Source organism: Pongo abelii, chromosome X (genome assembly GCF_028885655.2).
Source record: "Pongo abelii isolate AG06213 chromosome X, NHGRI_mPonAbe1-v2.0_pri, whole genome shotgun sequence".
In the NCBI taxonomy this organism is placed as follows: Eukaryota; Metazoa; Chordata; class Mammalia; order Primates; family Hominidae; genus Pongo; species Pongo abelii.
The window spans coordinates 139,575,150-139,593,785 of NC_072008.2; the positions used below are offsets into that span (position 1 = coordinate 139,575,150).

General features: G+C 39.5%; 1 protein-coding gene across 1 annotated transcript in view; it reads right to left on the reverse strand.

The window, feature by feature from the left end:
• GPC3 (glypican 3) overlaps window positions 1-18,636 on the reverse strand; it is a 459,357-nt gene that overhangs the window by 52,602 nt on the left and 388,119 nt on the right. Inside the window, exon 7 of the mRNA XM_024240565.3 lies at window positions 8,209-8,368. Coding sequence (XP_024096333.2) covers window positions 8,209-8,368 — 160 coding nt within the window. The remainder of the gene's footprint in view (window positions 1-8,208; window positions 8,369-18,636) is intronic.

The window sequence follows — 18,636 nt, forward strand, 5'->3', positions numbered from 1 at the left end:
AAACAAACAAACAAACAAACAAAAAAACCCAGGACATTTCATTTCCCTACAAGCTTTCTACTCACTTTTCAGCAGGCAACATGATTTGCTCTAAATCATTAATATTTTGCAGTTGTCACTCATGATAAAAGGCCTATCATTAAGTTCCAATGGCCCTTTTCACCAGACCACTCTATTAATGAATTTATTAATGCAAAATGACTACCAGCCTACGTTTATGAAGGTTTGACTTGACACTTTAGAAGAACACTTAAGCCATTGAAGTGTCCTTCACCTTTCCTATGTGTGTAGGCTTATTAGGAGTAGAAGTGTAAGGTTACACTTGATCCAGTAAAAAAAAAAAAAAAAAAAAAAAAAAAAAAAAAAAAAAGAAGAATAAAGATCATTGGCTTATGAAAATATTTCCTAATTGCTGTTTTACTTGAGATCATCATTATTTTGCTTTCAGATTATAAGGTAACTATAAAAAGGGAATATATGCTATAGACAGCTAAAATAATAAGTTATAATCCAATGATACTAAATAATACTAATAATATTACCCTAAATGGGGCTCACAGCTGTGAAATCTTAAAGGCTTCCTCCACAGTACTGCTGGGATGAAGTGACTAGCCAGGGGCAGACCACTGCTTTCTCCCATAGCACTTGGAGATGACAACAGAAGAATGGCAAAAGGGACCAGTCACCCCCTGTCAAGTAACAAGTGGCAGGTTTTCTCTTTGCAGTCCCCACACTGACATCTGAGAGACTGAAAGTTTCTTGAAGGCAAGCATTTCTATGAGAAATATCTGTGTACCAAGGGCAATAAACAGCCATTTGCTTTTAGTATTGGTGATATTGTTTGGCTGTATCCCCACCCAAATTTCATCTAGAATTGTAGCTCCCATAACTCCCACGTGTTGTGAGAGGGACCCTGTGGGAGGTAATTGAATCATGGTGGCAGTTTCCCCCATACCGTTCTCGTGGTAGTGAATAAGTCTCATGAGATCTGATGGTTTTATTTATGTATTTACTTATTTTATTTTTTTGAGATGGAGTTTCACTCTTGTTGTCCAGGCTGGAGTGCAATGGTACAATCTCAGCTCACTGCAACCTCCGCCTCCCAGGTTCAAGCCATTCTTCTCCCTCAGCCTCCCGAGGAGCTGGGATTACAGGCATGTGCCACCACACCTGGCTAATTTTGTATTTTTAGTAGAGGCGGGGTTTCTCCATGTTGGTCAGGCTGGTCTTGAACTCCCGACCTCAGGTTATCTGCCCACCTTGGCTTCCCAAAGTGCTGGGATTACAGGCATGAGCCACCACACCTGGCTGATCTGATGGTTTTATAAGGGGTTTCCCCTTTTGCGTGGCTCTCATTCTCTCTTGCCCACTGCTATGTAAGGCATGCCTTTGCTCTCCCTTCATCTTCTGCCATGGTTGTGAGGCCTCCCCAGCCATGTGGAACTGTGAGTCCATTAAACCTGTTTCCTTTATAAATTACCCCATCTCTCATATGTCTTTATCAGCAGCACGAGAACAGACTAATACAATCGGTTTAAGCCCTAAGCCCAAGATGTTTCCTGTTCCTGTGCTAGTTTGCTGTATCTCCACTTTTTAGAAACGGAAGCAGGCTGAGAGAGATGAAGTATCTCACTGCTATGGTTTGATGAATGTTTGTGCCCCATCCAAAATTCATGTTGAAACTTAATGCCCCCGGCAATGCAACAGTATGAAGAGGTGGGGCTTTTAGGAGGTGATTAGGTCATGAGAGCTCTGCCCTCATGGAGAGAATTAGTCCCTTATAAAAGGGCTGGAGAGAACTAGGTAGGCTCCTTTCTGCCTTTCCATCTCTTCTGCCATGTGAGGACACAGCATCTGTCCCTTTTTTGCCCTTCTGCCTTCCCCCAGGTGAGGACACAGCATTTGTTCCGTCTGCAACATGAGGATGCAGGAAGAAGGCATTCACCAGACACCAAATGCTGGCACCTTCATCTCGGACTTCCCGGCCACCAGAACTGTAAGTATAACTCACTAGTATGTATAAATTACTCAGTCTAAGGTATTTTGTTATAGCAGAGCAAATGGACTAGGATACGCACCGAAAGGGAAATACATTACCCTTGGTTCTGAGAAGTGCAAGGAACAGGCGAAGATGTAACCATGGGTAAGACATCATGTAATGGTCATCCTACCAACAATTAAATTCAAGAATCAGAAAGAAGAAGACTCTAAGGATTCTATGTAAAATTTATAAATAAGAAATAAGGAAAAAGAGAACACTTAGGAAACTTTGAGATGAATAGTTTTATAAATGAATATACCCCAGAAAGCCTGGAAACTACTAAAACCTTCTTATTATTAGGTTGGCGCAAAAGTAATTGTGGCTTTTGCCATTACTTTTAATAGCATCCTAATACACAAATGTGTTGAAGACCACATGTGGGGAGCCCTTGGTAAGAAGCCCAGCTTGCCAGATTGGTGGAAAAGTCAAAGGGGTTAGAATGGAGAAAATGAGATCTTTTCTATATAGAACTATAGCTCAAGAGAAGAGAACAGAGAACCTGCAAGGTTAGATGAAAACTTACAAGAAGATGTCCTCAAAAGACTCTGATAAGCACCTTGCCAGGGATCAAAGCCAAAGAAATGAACATAATCACAGACTGCTGGCACTGGAATGCCCTGCAAGACTTGGGTGTGCACTCCCTCTATTTCACAAATGGAGAAACTGACTTTTCAAAAGTGGAAGGGGCTCGCTTTAGGACATATGAGAGAAGCAAAGCCAGGAATAGAACCTGGGTGTCCTGCACTTCATTCAGTGCCTCAAAAGAAGGGAAGAAGTAAGCCAGGGAAGCCAGCCGATAGAACTACTTGCTGGTCATGTCGCCAAAGGTCTGTTCAGGGACAAAAGGGAGATACAAGAGAGTCTTAACATATTCCGAGCCATGCTCTTTATTCCCAAGTTGTATTTTGGAGGAGGCAATTTGGAGGGCTAAATGAAATGGTGGTGAATGTGCATGGTGTTCCAAGTCTAGCTGACTAAATACATGGATGCTGATGAATCATCAGGACCAGATGGCGTCTATCCAAATTTTAGGTAAAATTGTATAACAGCTGACCAAAGCATATAACCTGTCATTCCAAATAGCTATTATGCCAAATAGCTATTGTACCATGAGCCTGGCAGATTGGCAATGAGTCTCCTCTCCATGAGAAGCATTTTTAAAGGGGGCCCAAGGAACTTCAGGCTGGTAGGATCACTGAACATGTTAGGCAAGTGTAATGTATTGGGGGCTAGGCATCATTTTTCCTCTCAATTAAATTAACCACCATTTGTCTAATGTTTTACAGTTTATAAAGAACTTGGTGTTAATCATGCCTAACAAATTGACCAGAATTCTTTTACAGGATAAATGTGTATGTGGACAAAGGGAAACCATGGATGTAATCTATTTAGATTTTGAAAAGGCCCTTGACAAGATCCCATGCCAAACACTGTTTTAACAAGTTAAGTCACCATGGAATTGTGGAGCAATGCTTTGAAATGGATAGGGAAGTGGCTTATAGTCAGGAAAGCACAAGTAGGAATAAGCATAGACTTTTCTGGAGAAGTATGAACAGCGGTATGTCTCAGGGATCAGTGCTGGGACCAGGCAACATTTTGGTAAGTCGTCTGGGCAACTTTAGATGACCGCAACTTTTCCAGGTAGCAAAATGCAAAGCTGACTTTGATCTTTTTATAGTTGTGTTGATGATCAGAGAAAAAAGAGTCAGAGTGGCTCGTTCAAGGAGTGGCCTCTGAAACCAGACTTCTTGGCTCTGAATCCTGACTCTGCCCTTCGTGAATGTGACTTTAAGCAAGCCACTCCACCTCCTCCTGCATAATTTTCTTTTTTATTATACTTTAAGTTCTAGGGTACATGTGCACAACGTGCAGGTTTGTTACATATGTATACATGTGCCATGTTGGTGTGCTGCACCCGTTAACTTTCGTCATTTACATTAGGTATATCTCCTAATGCTATCCCTCCCCCTTCCCCCCACCCCAGGACAGGCCCCTGTGTGTGATATTCCCCGCCCTGTGTCCAAGTGTTCTTATTGTTCAATTCCCACTATGAGTGAGAACACCTCCAGTATAAATTTTCTCATCTGTAAAGTGAGAATAGTAATGACCCCTACCTCATAGTGGTATTGTGAAAATGACATGAGACAATGCATGCCAAGCTCTGGCACAGTGTTTAGGGCATAATAAGTGTCCAATGAACATTAGCTTCTCTTATTTTTACTTTTCATGTTTATTCAACATTCTTCTAATAGGTTGCCAGGCTCTGAGTTGTCACTTTACGTCCTATGCACCCTGGGAGCCATTGTAGACTGTTTCATGAAAGCACTGGCAGAATTCATTTTAGTAATGAATTCGGAGGACAGAGGTAACTATGGACTGAGATGGCTATGAAAGGTTTCATGGTGAGAAACTAACAATTATGGAACACCTAGCATATGCTAGATACTTGCCTAGATGTTTTATAAATGTTCCCCCTCGATTTAATAGTCCTATGAAGTTGGGGTTATGATCCCCATTTAATGGATGACAGAATGGAGACATAGAGGGGAGGGTAAGAAACTTGTCCCAGGTCATGCTTGCTCATAAGTAGAACAAGAATTTAAATAAACATTTGTCCTACCCCAAGACCTATTTTCTTTTCACTGCATCACACTTGAATTGCACCTTGAAGGATGGGTAAAATTTAAGATGAAAGAAAAAAAGGTCAATCTCTATAGAAATAAAATGGGCAGGCCAGGCACTGGAGCTCATGCCTGTAATCCCAGCACTTTGGGAGGCCAAGGCAGGCAGGGATCACACGAGGTCAGGAGTTCGAGACCAGCCTGGCCAACATGGCAAAACCCTGTCTCTACTAAAAATACAAAAATTAGCTGGGCGTGGTTGTGTGCACCTGTAATCCCAGCTACTCAGGAGGCTGAGGCAGGAGAATCACTTGAATCTGGGAGACAGAGGTTTCAGTGAGCCAGGACTGTGTCACTGCACTCCAGCCTGGGCAACACAGTGAGACTCTGTCTCAAAAAAAAAAAAAAAGTAAAAAAAAAAATAGAAATAAACATAGGCAGTGGTGTGAAAACAGAAACAAGAACAGTATGTTTATGGGGTTCATGGAGCATGAATATGGCTGTTCTTACCACAGTGGAGGGTATTTACGGGCACTAGTGGTGGGAAATGAAGGCAGAAGGGTAGTTGAGGCTAGACCAGAAGACCCTCAGAACTCTGCTAAGGAGTCTTAGCTTTATCCTCAAGGCATGAAGGCAGCTGAGCTGCGGAGAAAGTATGAGATGCCTTCAAAAGATTAACCAGGTAGCTATGAAAGATGAATTTGATGAAATCTTCTTCCTGGGTCTCAAATTCTTTGTCCTCTAATCTACTAGCCTAAGGCTCTCAATACTCCTGCCTGAGCCTAGAAGCCTGGAGACCACCTAGGATGTGTCTGCAATAGTATGTGCAGGAGGGTGTGAAGGGGGAATAGAAAGGAAGGATTGGGCTGGGCATGGTGACTCACACCTGTAATCCCAGCACTGTGGGAGGCTGAGGTGGGTGGATCACCCAAGGTCAGGGGTTTGAGACCAGCCTGGCCAACATGGATAAACCCTGTCTCTACCAAAAATACAAAAAACTAGTTGGGCGTGGTGGTGCACACCTGTAATCCCAGCTACTTGGGAGGCTGAGGCAGGAAAATTGCTTGAACCCAGGGGGTGGAGGTTGCAGTGAGCTGAGACTGCACCACTGCACTCCAGCCTGGGCAACAAGAGCCAAACTCCATCTCAAAAAAAAAAAAAAACCAAAAAAGTATTAACAGAAGCAGAATAAATTACAAAGAAAGAATCGACAGGGATTGGGGGCCTAATTGCATATAAGGGCAAGAGAGAAGAAGCAAAGATAGCTTTAGGTTTAAGCCTCAGTGATCAGGAGAATGATGGTCAGTTGATAAATCTGACTTGTGACACATCACGTTGGGGTGGTGGTGGTGAAGTCAGAAATGATTAATAAGCTGCTGGAGATGTGGGATGGTAGGAGAGCAGTTGAGACTCGTGGTAATGACTTTATGTAAGTTATTTCCCACAGTGTTATAATAGTTAAAGAATGTTCATTGTAGGATTATCCACAACAGCCAAGAGGTGGAAGCAATCTACATGTCCACTGATGGATGAATGGATAAAAATTGTGGTACATACATACAATGGAATATTACTCAGTCTTAAAAAGAAGGAAATCTTTTCACATGCTACAACATGGATGAACCTTGAGAAAATTATGCTAAGTGAAATAAACCAGTCACAGAAGGACAAATACTGCATGATTCCATCATATATGTGGTATCTAAAGTAGTCACAGAAGCAGAAAGTAAAATGGTGGTTGCTAAGGGCTGGGGGAGGGAAAAATAAGGAGTTGCTGTTCAATGGACATAGAGTTTTAGTCACACAAGATGAAAATGTTCTAGAGATCTGTTGCACAACAATGTGCATATAATTAACAATATTGTACTGTACACTTAAAAGTTTAAGAGGGCAGATTCCATGTTAGATTTTTTTTTACCCTAATAAAAAATAAATAAATCATAAAAATAAGTTGAGGCCAGCCATGGTGGCTCACACCTATAATCCCAGCACTTTGGGAAGTTGAGGTGAGAGGATCACTTGAGCCCAAGAGTTTGAGGCTGCAGTGAGGTGTGAACGCGCCATTGCACTCCAGCCTAGGGGACAGAGGGAGACCCTATCTCAGAAAGGAAGAAAAAGTCAAAAGAGGGAGAGTAGATAAGATCTGCATTCTTTCTGGAGAAGAGAGAAAAGACAGAGGCTTAAGAAGGGACATCCAGATAACAGCCAGTTTCAGGTAGGATTAGGAAGAAGAACTAAGAAAGAAAGAGGCTGCCAGAGAAATAGGAACATCTAGCATCTCAGAGGCCATGGGTGATAGGGTTTTAAGGAGAAGGCTGTGCACCACAGAGGAAAGAGAATGGCACTGGAAGTCTCAAGACCCAAGGTAGATTTCTAGTTCTTCCATATAGAGCAATCTCATTTCTTCTCTGAGCCCTGGTTTTAATTACCTGTAAAATCAAAGAACACCTATCCACATGAAAGTACTCTAAACTGTGATATGGAATACAAATTTAAGGATTTTTTGTTGTTGTTTTGCCTCCTTGACCCCAGCAGTACTATATTACTTTTTTCTATTGCTCTTGTTGTTTAGTTATTATTATTATTTTTTTATTGAGACAGACTCTGGCTCTGTCTCCCAGGCTGGAGCACAGTGGCACAATCTCGGCTCACTACAACCACTGCCTCCTGGACTGAAGCAATCCTCCCAAGTAGCTGGGACAATAGGCGTACCACCACACCCTGCTAACTTTTGTATTTTTGTAGAGACAGGATTTCATCATGTTGCCCAGGCTGGTCTGGAACTCCTGGGCTCAAGTGATTCTCCCACCTCAGCCTCCTAAATTGCTGGGATTACAAGCATGAACAACCGTGCCCTACCACTCTTGTCTTTATGTAGGTCTTCAGTTATATGCCATAGCCTATCTATGTTAGACTGCTTGTAACATAAAACCTAAAGTATAATAATAATAATAATAATAATAATAATAAAAGAAAAAAAAAAAGAAAACAAAATAGACATAACATCCTAAGAAAAGAGGGTCAGCTAATGGCTCTTCCTTTGAAAGTTATCCCACCATTGGTTTTCAGAAGACTTCCAAGGTTGCATTTCTTTTTTTTTGTTTGTTTGTTTTTAACTTTTGTTTTAAGTTCAGGGGTACATGTCTAGGTTTGTTATATAGGTAAACTTGTGTCATGGGGGTTTATTATACAGGTTATTTCATCCCAAATTTGCATTTCTTGTTATGCATTTCTTTTTATAAATGAGAAGAACCAAGGAAAACTCCAATGAGAAACAGATCCAACTGATTAGGTCAGTTCATTTTAGATAATGAAAAACAGGAAGTTACCCTTTTAATCTACCAAAGGTTGGAAATGGTGGGAGGAAAAGAAGGAGGCTACCTGAAAACTTCACTTTGTAGAGCTTGTATAGTCTTTCCTTGAAGAGTTGATGAGATTGTGTGCTGCAGGGAATGTAAGGGAATTGCAGAGAGCGGGTTCAATTTATTTTTAATTCCTGAGCATCACCATTTTTAGATTACATTTGGGTCAGCACTAATCAGGTACCTGCAAGGAAGCGGAGCTGATTCTTCACTTTCATCATTCCATCACCAGAGCCTCCAATGCACTCATCTTCATCGTCACCGCAGTCTCCACTTTCAAACCCTTCCTCATCCAGGTTTTTATCCAGAACTCTACCTTTGGGCACAGACATGGTTCTCAGGAGCTGAAAGAAAACAACCAGGAATGCATCAGCTTTTCATATTTCTCAGGTGGGTCTGCACAGTGTGTTATTAACAGGAGGCATTAAAAATGTTCAATGAATTACACAGAAGCTGTAAAAAATCACTTTCAAATTTAAGTAGGTGTAAACTGCTTATACTCTTTAGAGTTTCAGACTTCTGAACCTTTCCACAGCATTTGATGTAATGGTCTACTCCTTGACTCTACTTACATCATGCAGTAGCCAGAGTGTATATTGCATTAGATCTTCTCGTACCATGGTATTTAAGCTCCTGAAAGTCTCCATGATACAATTCACTGATGAGGAACTTAAAACGTGACAAGTCAAAGCTAAGAGGACACCAAGACCAGAAAAGATCCCTATGGAAGCCCCCAATAATCAAATTTACAGTCACTAAATTAAAACCACAAAATGCTTCCTACCAAATGAGAATAGCAGTGCCATTTTATACACATGTACAGTGACTACGTATAATCAATAATCATTATATATGCCTTGATCACTAGAAAAATTGTTCAATATTCTCCTCTCCCGTAATTCCAATAAGATGCTTTTAAATTTATTTTGCTTTATTGTAGATAATATGCACACTAAGAGACATGTTTGTTTCACTCTGTGGTGTCTGGCTTTTCAGTCACATGGCCAATGCATTACTAATTTCACGGGACTCCCACCTATCAAAAGTCTCTCCACTGACCCAGAGACCCAGCACACCGCACGAAGGGTCCCTGAGGGCCGTTGTCAGATTTCATCTTATTTTTCCTCACCACCTCTCTCCAAGGCTTCATTCTCATATTCTGTTTTTGTCCTGGCTTCTTCCCCATCACCCATTTCTCATCCTAAATCTTAGATCCAACCCCTACTTTTAAAAGACAGCCAACAAAAGATTCTGGATATACAGAAACTGAGATCTTTGTGATTGTGGAAGAGGTATCCAGAAAGAAAAATTGCTGCAAACACAAGCTGGGGTTTCTGCGGTTTCCATCGTCCCTATGTTTATGTCACGGCTAAGTATACTTTTATGTTCTCCACCTGTGATTTAGCTGCCACCCTGAGATCCACTTGGAAAGAGCTACATACTACAGAGAAATGTGATTCTGCAGGTGGTTTTTACGTTTTTATTTTTATTTTTTAGCAAAGAAAGGAAAGTCCCAAAGAGGTTTTCGTTTTTGTTTTTGTTTTTGTTTTCTGGCCAAAAACCCCTAATGGTATTGGAGAAGCCAATCTACCAACTGTCTGCCACTCCAGCACCATGTTCACCCTCCCACTCCAGCACCATGTTCACCCTGCCACTTCCGCTGCTGCTCATCATACACAACTACATTTATTATATATAAATACAGGCTAAGATGAGCTAGATTAGTGGTTCTCAAACTTCTTGGTCTCAGGACTCCTTTATACTTACTGAGAACCATAGAGTTTATATAAGTTATTTTTGTTTATACAAGTTATATCTATCAACATTTGCCATCTTAGAAATTATAGCTGAGAAATTTTAAAAATATTTATTTGATAGCTTCTGTAAACATAACAAGAATGAACCTATGATGTGACATAAACATTTCTTTTTTTTTTGACACAGGGTCTGGATCCATCACCCAGGTGGGAGTGCAGTGGCATGATCATGGCTCACTGCAGCCTCGACCTCCCAGGCTCAAGCAATCCTCCCACCTCAGCTTCCTAAGTAGCTGGGACTACAGGTGTGTGACACCATCCCCAGCTAATTTCTTTTTTTTTTTTACTTTTTGTAGTGGCAAGGTCTCACTATGTTGCCCAGGCTAGAACATAAACATTTTTGAATGACAAACATATTTTCCCAGACATAAGATAATTCATAGGAAGAGTGGCACTATTTAACAGTTTTATAAATCTCTTTGATGTCCAGCTTAATATAAGATAGCTGGATTATCAAATCTGCTTCTCCACTCAGTCTGCTGTGATATATGGTTTTGGTTGAAACATTTTCAGTTAATCCAACCTCCCACAGATATGTCATGGGAAAAGAGAGAAGTATTTTAGCAGACTTTTCAGATAATTGTGGAGATTTTTCTTTGATACTACATAAAAACTCAACAAGTAGTTAGTTGCAATGTGGAATATGAAACTATATAAATAAATATATCATATCCTGTTACATTTAAATCCATTGGTATGTTTTGAACTTTGAACATGCATTTTACTCATTTTGTATCATCATCCATGGGTCATCTGGAAAATACTGGCTCACTGAGCAATGCAGGTCTTCCCAATGTCAACACCTTTCATTATATGATATAAAAAATCACATTCGTTAATATTATCTCCAATCTCATCCGAAAAGTCTTTAAGTTTTGGGAAGCTCTCAAGCTCACAGTGGCAGATAAAAGTTTAAAACGATTTTTGGTTTTCTATTGAAAGCCTGAATTTTATTATTGGCAATAAATACTGCCAGTTGTTTTCCCTGAACTGACAGGCTCTTTGTTCCTTTCCAAGAAAATGTCTAGCAAGTATTCAAGTCTGCATAACTATAGTTTGTCAGTCATTCTCTCAAGTAAAAATGAAACAGGAAGCTCACAGCTCAAATTTCTCACAAGTGCTTTTTCTTGAGATGCACATTGACATGGTTTACTGTGTAAATACTTTAAGTGTATTTCCCATTTTATAACACAAAATCTTTTAAAAGTGCAAGAGATGAGGTTTAATAAAATTAGTAAATTTTTACAGATTCAGCAATGATATCCTTAAGTAAAACTGCCCTTTATTTTTCTGCAAGTACACACCAGTGATGAATACAATGACTACTAGTACATTTTGGTGCTATTGGCTTAATTCATCCTGTGGTGTCTTGATTCATACTGTGGCATTGAAGAGTTGTACTTGCCACTGCTTTTGAACCATTGTGCAAATATCAACACAGGGGAAAAGACAACATCTTAGTACTGTTGTGCAAGTAGTTTTAACCTTGTGAATCCCTGGATTTCTTGGATTCCCAGGATCCATAAACCATTGTTTGAGAACTGCTAATCTAGCCTATAACATCACTTCAGTTTCACCCAAACCCCCAATGCCCTCCTTTATCATTATGTCTTATGAGAAATTTGCTTTCGATATAAGCATCTTTATGTTAATTTTCAAGAATGCATCTTTTGTGTACATCATGGAATACCTGAATGAGAATTTTTCACATAAGTAGAATTTATGTTTAGATATGGATTAGTGAACTTGCTATTTCTCAAGCACATCTTGCATCTGTCCCTTTCATTAACACCTTCAGTACACATTCATTGAGAATGTACTATGAGCTGTTCTTCATTTGTGTCTGTTCAAAGTCCTCCATACTTTCGAGCCAAGTTCTAATGCCATGTCATTAATAAAGTTTTCCTGGTAGACAATCATTATAGCTCTCCCTCTCCCTCTTCTACCACTGTTCCCGTTATCTGTACCTCCTAAATGCCACTTTCTATATGCAATCCGGTATTACCTGTACACATGACTTCTCTCCACCACCATCCTGTGAGCTGCCCAGGGGTTCAATCTTATATATCTTTGAACCCCAGAGCATTTAAGGCAGTGTCTAGCACATAGTAGTCACTTAATATATGTGCTATTGAACTGAAGCAAAATGAAGTGTTATGGTATCTTTAATTCTTTGAAAGCTATTTCCACAACCTTATGAAAAAGGAGAAAGTCAAGGCCCAGATTAATTATAGAAGAAGAATTTGTGAATGAATAGCTAAACATTTTTGGAGGACCTTGGCTAAGACACGTAGCTAATCTTTGAGAGGCCGTTTCCAACCTGTGTGCAATGCCCCCACTATTCTTGAGTAGCTCAGTTTAAAACAAAGTGCAATTAAACAAAAACCCTTTAAAACTTTGCCAGTGAAGTTACTTCTTTAGGTATTAAATCACTGCCATTCTGGTGACAAATTCAGCATGGAAGAAGGATTATAGTAGACTTTTAAGCCATTTTACAGACAGCCGCTGACAAACCTAACCCTCACACATTAACAAAACAAACCCAAACCTAGAAATCTATTGTTAATGCAAAAATCTTAAAGAAGAGACTGAAGCTCCAGAGTGTTGAAAGAAGGGTAATGGGTCGGAGAGGAGGAATTGCCAGCAAGGAGTGGATTTAGCGCAGCCTGGAATTTGGCCCAGAAATCCAATTGCCTAATTACAATTCACAATATTGACCTTTCTGTTCCCTCTCTCAGTCTTTCAGACTGGACACTCACTTTATGAAAAGAAAATTATGAGGGACTTACACACAAAAGCAGGTAACTTTAGGGGCCTAATGCTTTTGATTAACTGTTTGCCATTTTCAAAGGACACTGTCCTGTTAGCTTTTTAAAAGCCAAGGCACACAATAATGATTATCAATGTAAACTATCATATTAAAACCTACATCTGAGTATTTCATTCCACTATCCCCATGGACATTCTGTTAACCTGACACTTCTGCTGTGCATTACTTTGAATACAGAGGATACCTTAGTGGAAGTGCACAAGGCCCTTCACATTCCAGCTTTTTCTACAGCCACTACTGTCTGTGCAACTCTGTTTTAGCCACTGAGACTATCACAGTTGCCTAAGCATACAATCAACTTTCTTTTAGAATCTAATATTTTAAATATGCAAGTATCAAATATAGAAACGTGAAAGGAAAAGAAACAAGGAAGAAAACCCCTAATTCCCAAACTTTAATAAACAATGTTTGTGGTTTCAAAGGTCAGCACTTTTTAATGCTTGTTTTTAAATTGAACTTGCGTTTGGGAAGCAGATTGACTTGAGTTCGAATGCTACTTTTTCCACTTATTAAAATTGTATTTTCAGACAAGCTGCTTAATCTCCCTAAACCTCAGTGTCCTCATCTATAAAATGAGAGAAATAACGCCTGCCTCACAGAATTGTTGTAATAAGTAAATATGATAAATGTCATACTTTAAATGGGATGATGCTTCTATCCATTAAGGGATATATCAACATTTACTTAACCATTTTTCTAATATTGAATATTTGCATTGTTTCCTGTTATTTTGCTTTTATAAACAAAAATGTAATCATCAGGAACATTCACATAACTCTTTCCATATTTTGGATTATTTCCTTAGTAAGGATACTGGGTCAAAGGGTATGTACATACTTACACACTATGGGAGTGATTCTCTAAATTCCATAAGAATCACTGGGATGCTTATTAAAAAATTAGCCTTGCTAAACTCTTATACATGTTGATAGGAATGTAAATTAGCACAGGCACTATGGAAAATAATATGGAGGTTTCTCAAAAAACTAAAAATAGAACTACCCTATGGTCCACTAATCCCACTACTGGGCATTTATTCAAAGGAAAAGAAATGAGTATATTGAAGAGATATCAGCACCCCCATGTTTATTGCAGCACTATTCACAATAGCCAAGATTTGGAATCAACCTATAATGTCCACCAACAGATGAATGGATGAAGAAAATGTGGTATGTATACACAACGGAATAATATTTGGCCATAATAAATAATGAAATCCTGTCATTTGAGGCCATATGGATGAGCCTGGAGGACATTATGTTAAGTGAAATAAATCAGGCATAGAAAGATAAATACCCCACATTCTCGCTCATATGTAGGAGCTAAAAAAAAGTTGAGCTCATAGAAGTAGAGAATAGGGGTTACTAGAGTCTGGGAAGGGGAGGATAGGGAGAGATTAGCCAATAGATACAAAATTACAGCTAGATGGGAGGAATTAGTTCTAGTGTTCTATACCAGGGTCCCCATACTGCAGGAGGTGAGTAGCAGGTGAGCACCTGGGATCCGCCTTCTATCAGATCAGTGGCAGCATTAGATTCTCATAGGAATGGGAGCCCTATTGTGAACTACACATGCAAAGGATCTAGGTGGCACTCCTTATGAGAATCTAATGCCTGATGATCTGAGGTGGAACAGTTTCATTCCGAAACCATCACACCCCTGGTCCGTGGCAAAACTGTCTTCTACAAAACTGGTCCCTGGTGCCAAAAAGGTTGGGGACCACTGTTCTATACTACTGTAGGATGAATATGGTTAATAATAATTTATTGTATATTTTCTAAAAGCTAGAAGAGAGGATTTGAATGTCCACAACACAAATAATAAATGTTTGAGGTGATGGATATGCTAATTACCCTGATTTAATCACTACACATTGTATACACGTATTGAAATATCACTCTGTGTCCCATAAATATGTACAATTATGTGTCAACCAAAAATAAAAGGAAAAATAAAGAATTAAACATTTTTTAAGTTGAAAGGTATTTTAGAGGAAAAAGAAAAATATCTAAGATAATACATATTGTAGAAGTAATATTTAAATAACAAGTAATTCAATGTGTAGCCATAATTCCCCCAAACACCTAACAGAAACATATGTTTTTTAGTGTACAGTCTTGATGGATTACATTTTTGTGTTGATATTGAGCTCTTGGCAATCATTCAATCATTTCTTTCCCAATTATATTCAGGTGAGCAATTTTGACAAAATAAATACAAATCGTGATTTTGAAAAAAATAAAAAGGCAAAAGTTTAAAAAAAAAAAAAAAGACACGCTCCCTGGCCCAATTCACTCACAGAGTTTCTGATTTGGTGAATCTGGGATGGGGCACACAGATCTGCATCTATTTTTTTTGAGCCGGGGTCTCACTATGTTGCCTAGGCTGGTCTCAAACTCCTGGGCTCAAGCAATCCTCTTGCCTCAGCTTCCTGAGTAGCTGGTACTACAGGCACATGCCTAACTAGATCTGTCTCCCTCATCTTACTGTGAGTGAACCACAGATCACTCCTTACTCTTTCAGAAAGGCTGTTCCAATGTTACTCTGCTTCCCAGAATCCCACTGAAACCATCTTTTGACAAGAGCCACCAGACCACCATGCATGTTGGAATCCTTAGTAAATGCTCTTCAAACCATGTGTTTAAAAGTAAATATAATATGATGATTTCCTTTTCAGTTAGGTATGGATATCTTGACCTTTTGTCTTTGTAGTTAAGGAAAATACCCTTGTATAAAGGTGATTGACTTCATTTGATTAGACAGGGAAACATTTAAAGTTAGCCTTGGAACAGGTACTCAGTGTTGTGTGATAAAAGGAAACAAAAAGCCTGGAATAATTACTTAAGAAAATTAGAAACACAATGAAAGGGAAGAAAGGGCTTTCTGAAGTACAGCAATTTCATATTTTTAAAGCCATAACCAATATAACAAAAGGGTACGGCAGCATGGGACAATGAGATTTGGCTGAAGCTCTTTTTGTGCTTGGTCCATGGGAGATCAAAGGACATACTTATTGTTCTGAGAGGGATCAAATATGTTGAAATTAGACCAGTGAGAGCAGCAAGTCTTGATCTGTCTATATGGTATAAATAATATGCCTCTTGGAATTGTCTTGATTGCAAAGATATGAACTTATCAGCCACACACTGTGCTGGGGTTTAACATATGTTCTCTCACATAATCCTCAATACTCTCCACCATTTTGTATAACAGGGAAGACTGCCATCCCCATTTCTCATGTTAAGGGAAGACATTGAAGCTCAGAGGGGGGACATAACTTGACCAAGTTACTGAGTAAGTAATAGAGATCTCATTAACAATAAAATATTTGCCCCCCCGGTCCAGAACTCTTCAAAAGAAACATGTGTCTTAGGTAAAGACATCAATGAATGGGGCCTTCACTGTACATTTTTGCCATCTTTACTGCCTTTAGCTCAGATAATTTCCATTTCAATTCCATTTTCTCAGATGCTGGGCATTAACTATAACTTGATGGGAAAGCTTTTCACTATTGGGTGGGAGGACCAGAAGGGGGAGATAAGCACTGGGCATTGAACAACATTGGATGCCTCCTGCTTGCTTTCCCCAGGCTTGTCATCTACTGTGTTTTAAATAACCAAACTATCTCATCATGAACAGGTTTGTTTTGAAAAGCTTCAGACAGCTGGTTAGTACAGAATGAAAAATTCCATTACTGCTGCTACATGGCTAAGAGTTTGCTTGACTTTAAGCTCTTTAGCATTTAAAAAAAATAAAGGGATAAGTAACAAAATAGATACTGCAAATATGGGACTTGGTACATATTTTAAGGATTTAGCTGGTTTTGTCTCTTTTGGCTACTCACATACTTTCTGTAGGCATTTTTTAATATCTGGAATCCAGGTTACATTTTAAAGCTATTAAGCTGGGCTTATAAAACTGATTTTGAACTATTTGGATGCTCAGCTTTATACAACCTGCAAAATGTGCTTTGGGGTCCTGGCTTTCCGTATCAAGAGCAATGTAAACACATGCTTTACTGTTTGTATTTGAGTAGCATAAGCTAATGGAAAACAAATGTGGTGACTCCAATGAAGCCCAGCTTTTTTGGAATGCCATTATTATTTATACGTTGTGCACATCCACAAGGCCTAGCATGTGACCTGTGCTTTGCATGCACACTCTCTTTGAACGAATGCACCAAACCACAGCCACAACTAATTGGAAACAATTGCAACTCCACACATTTGAGGTAAAGTCAGAACCCAAATGTATAGGCCTAGAATTAATGGCTATATATGCACTTCACACGTTGGGGGGCAATAAAGTATAGCAGTTAAGGGCATGAGCTTTGGAATCTGACCAGCATGGATGTGAATCCCTACTCAGCCTACTTGCCAGCTGTGTGACTTTGGGCAAGTCACTTAAACTCTCTGAGCTTCACTTGCCTCACCTGTAAAATGGGGGATAATACTATTTATTATCTTCACAGGGCTGTTGAAATATTAAATAAAATAGCACCATTCACCTTTCATATAGTTCCATGTATTCTTCTTTTCTAGAACTTTCCACTGTTTGTAATTATATATTCCCTGTTGCATCCCCACTAGACTAACAGAAGGGATAAAAGTGTGTTCGGTTCCCAGTGCCTAGCACAGTGTTTGGTACAAAGTAATGTTCAGTAATTATTAAATGGATGAATGAACAAATAAATAGAATAATGCATGTAAAATGCTTAGCACATTGCCTGGAAAGGTAATAAGTTCTTGGACATGTTAACTCTTCTGCTCAGAATAACGACGACGATCTTGAAGAGGAAAAGAGGAGGAGGAGGCCACACACTGAAGCACTAGAAAGAAGGCTGGGTTGAATTTTTGTGGGTCTGGGAAAACCCTTCTGGATGCTCCCAGTAAGGTAAGAGTCTGTGTACCAAGGATGCACACAGAGATGTTTAATGACAAAGAAGAGAGACCTGCTAGAGGCTGTGCTTCCATATGGTATCAGCAAAGCTACCCACACCCACATATGTTCTTGCCTGGGCCTTGCTTCCACATCTGCCTCTGATCCACAGAACACACTTTCTCTACCACTTCCAGCTTTCCCAATTCTTACTTTATGGTTTGTGAATGCAGCAGTGAAACTTATGAAAATATGTCCCCCTGTTAAATGGATAGGAAACAAACAAACAAACAAAACATCAGGATGTGAAGAAGCCGACCCAGAATGGAATTAAATCCATTTCAGTGGGGCTCCTTCCCCAGTGGTAGAAATGGTTCTCTGTAGTTCTAAGAAACTGTCCGCTACCTCAAAGTGGAAAATTTCCAATAATATTACCAATAATATTACCAATAGCTTAGAAGTGTATAGAGTTTGATTCTTTTCCAAGAGGAGGTATAGCATGGTGGTTAAAGGTTCATACTCTGGAGTCAGAAAACTTGGATTCAAATTGACTCTATCATTTACTAGCCTTGTTGCTATACATAAGCTATTATTTAATTTACTTTTTTGAAACAGGGTCTTGCTCTGTTGCCCAGGCTGGAGTGTGGTGGAGTGATCACAGCTTACTGCAGCCTTGACCTCTTGGGCTAAAGCAATCCTCCTGCCTCAGCCTTCTGAGTAGCTAGGACTACAGGTGCATGCCACTATGCCTGAATACTTTTGAAATTTTTTTGTAGAGAGAGGGTCTCCCTATATTGCCCAGGCTGGTTTTGAACTCCTGGGCTCAAGTGATCCTCTCACCTTGGCCTCACAAAGTGCTTGGATTACAGGTGTGAGTCACTGTGCCCAGCCAATAAGTTATTCTTTAACCTTACTGAGTTCCATGTTTCTTCTCTATGAGTATAATACTTGTATCCATCTCCCACATTGTGTAATTATGGGGATTAAATGAGGTAATTTGTGTAAAGCACTGAGCTTAGTATCTGGTGCACAGCACTCACAAAATATTAATATTATACATGAAAAACGATATATTTATAAAATCTGA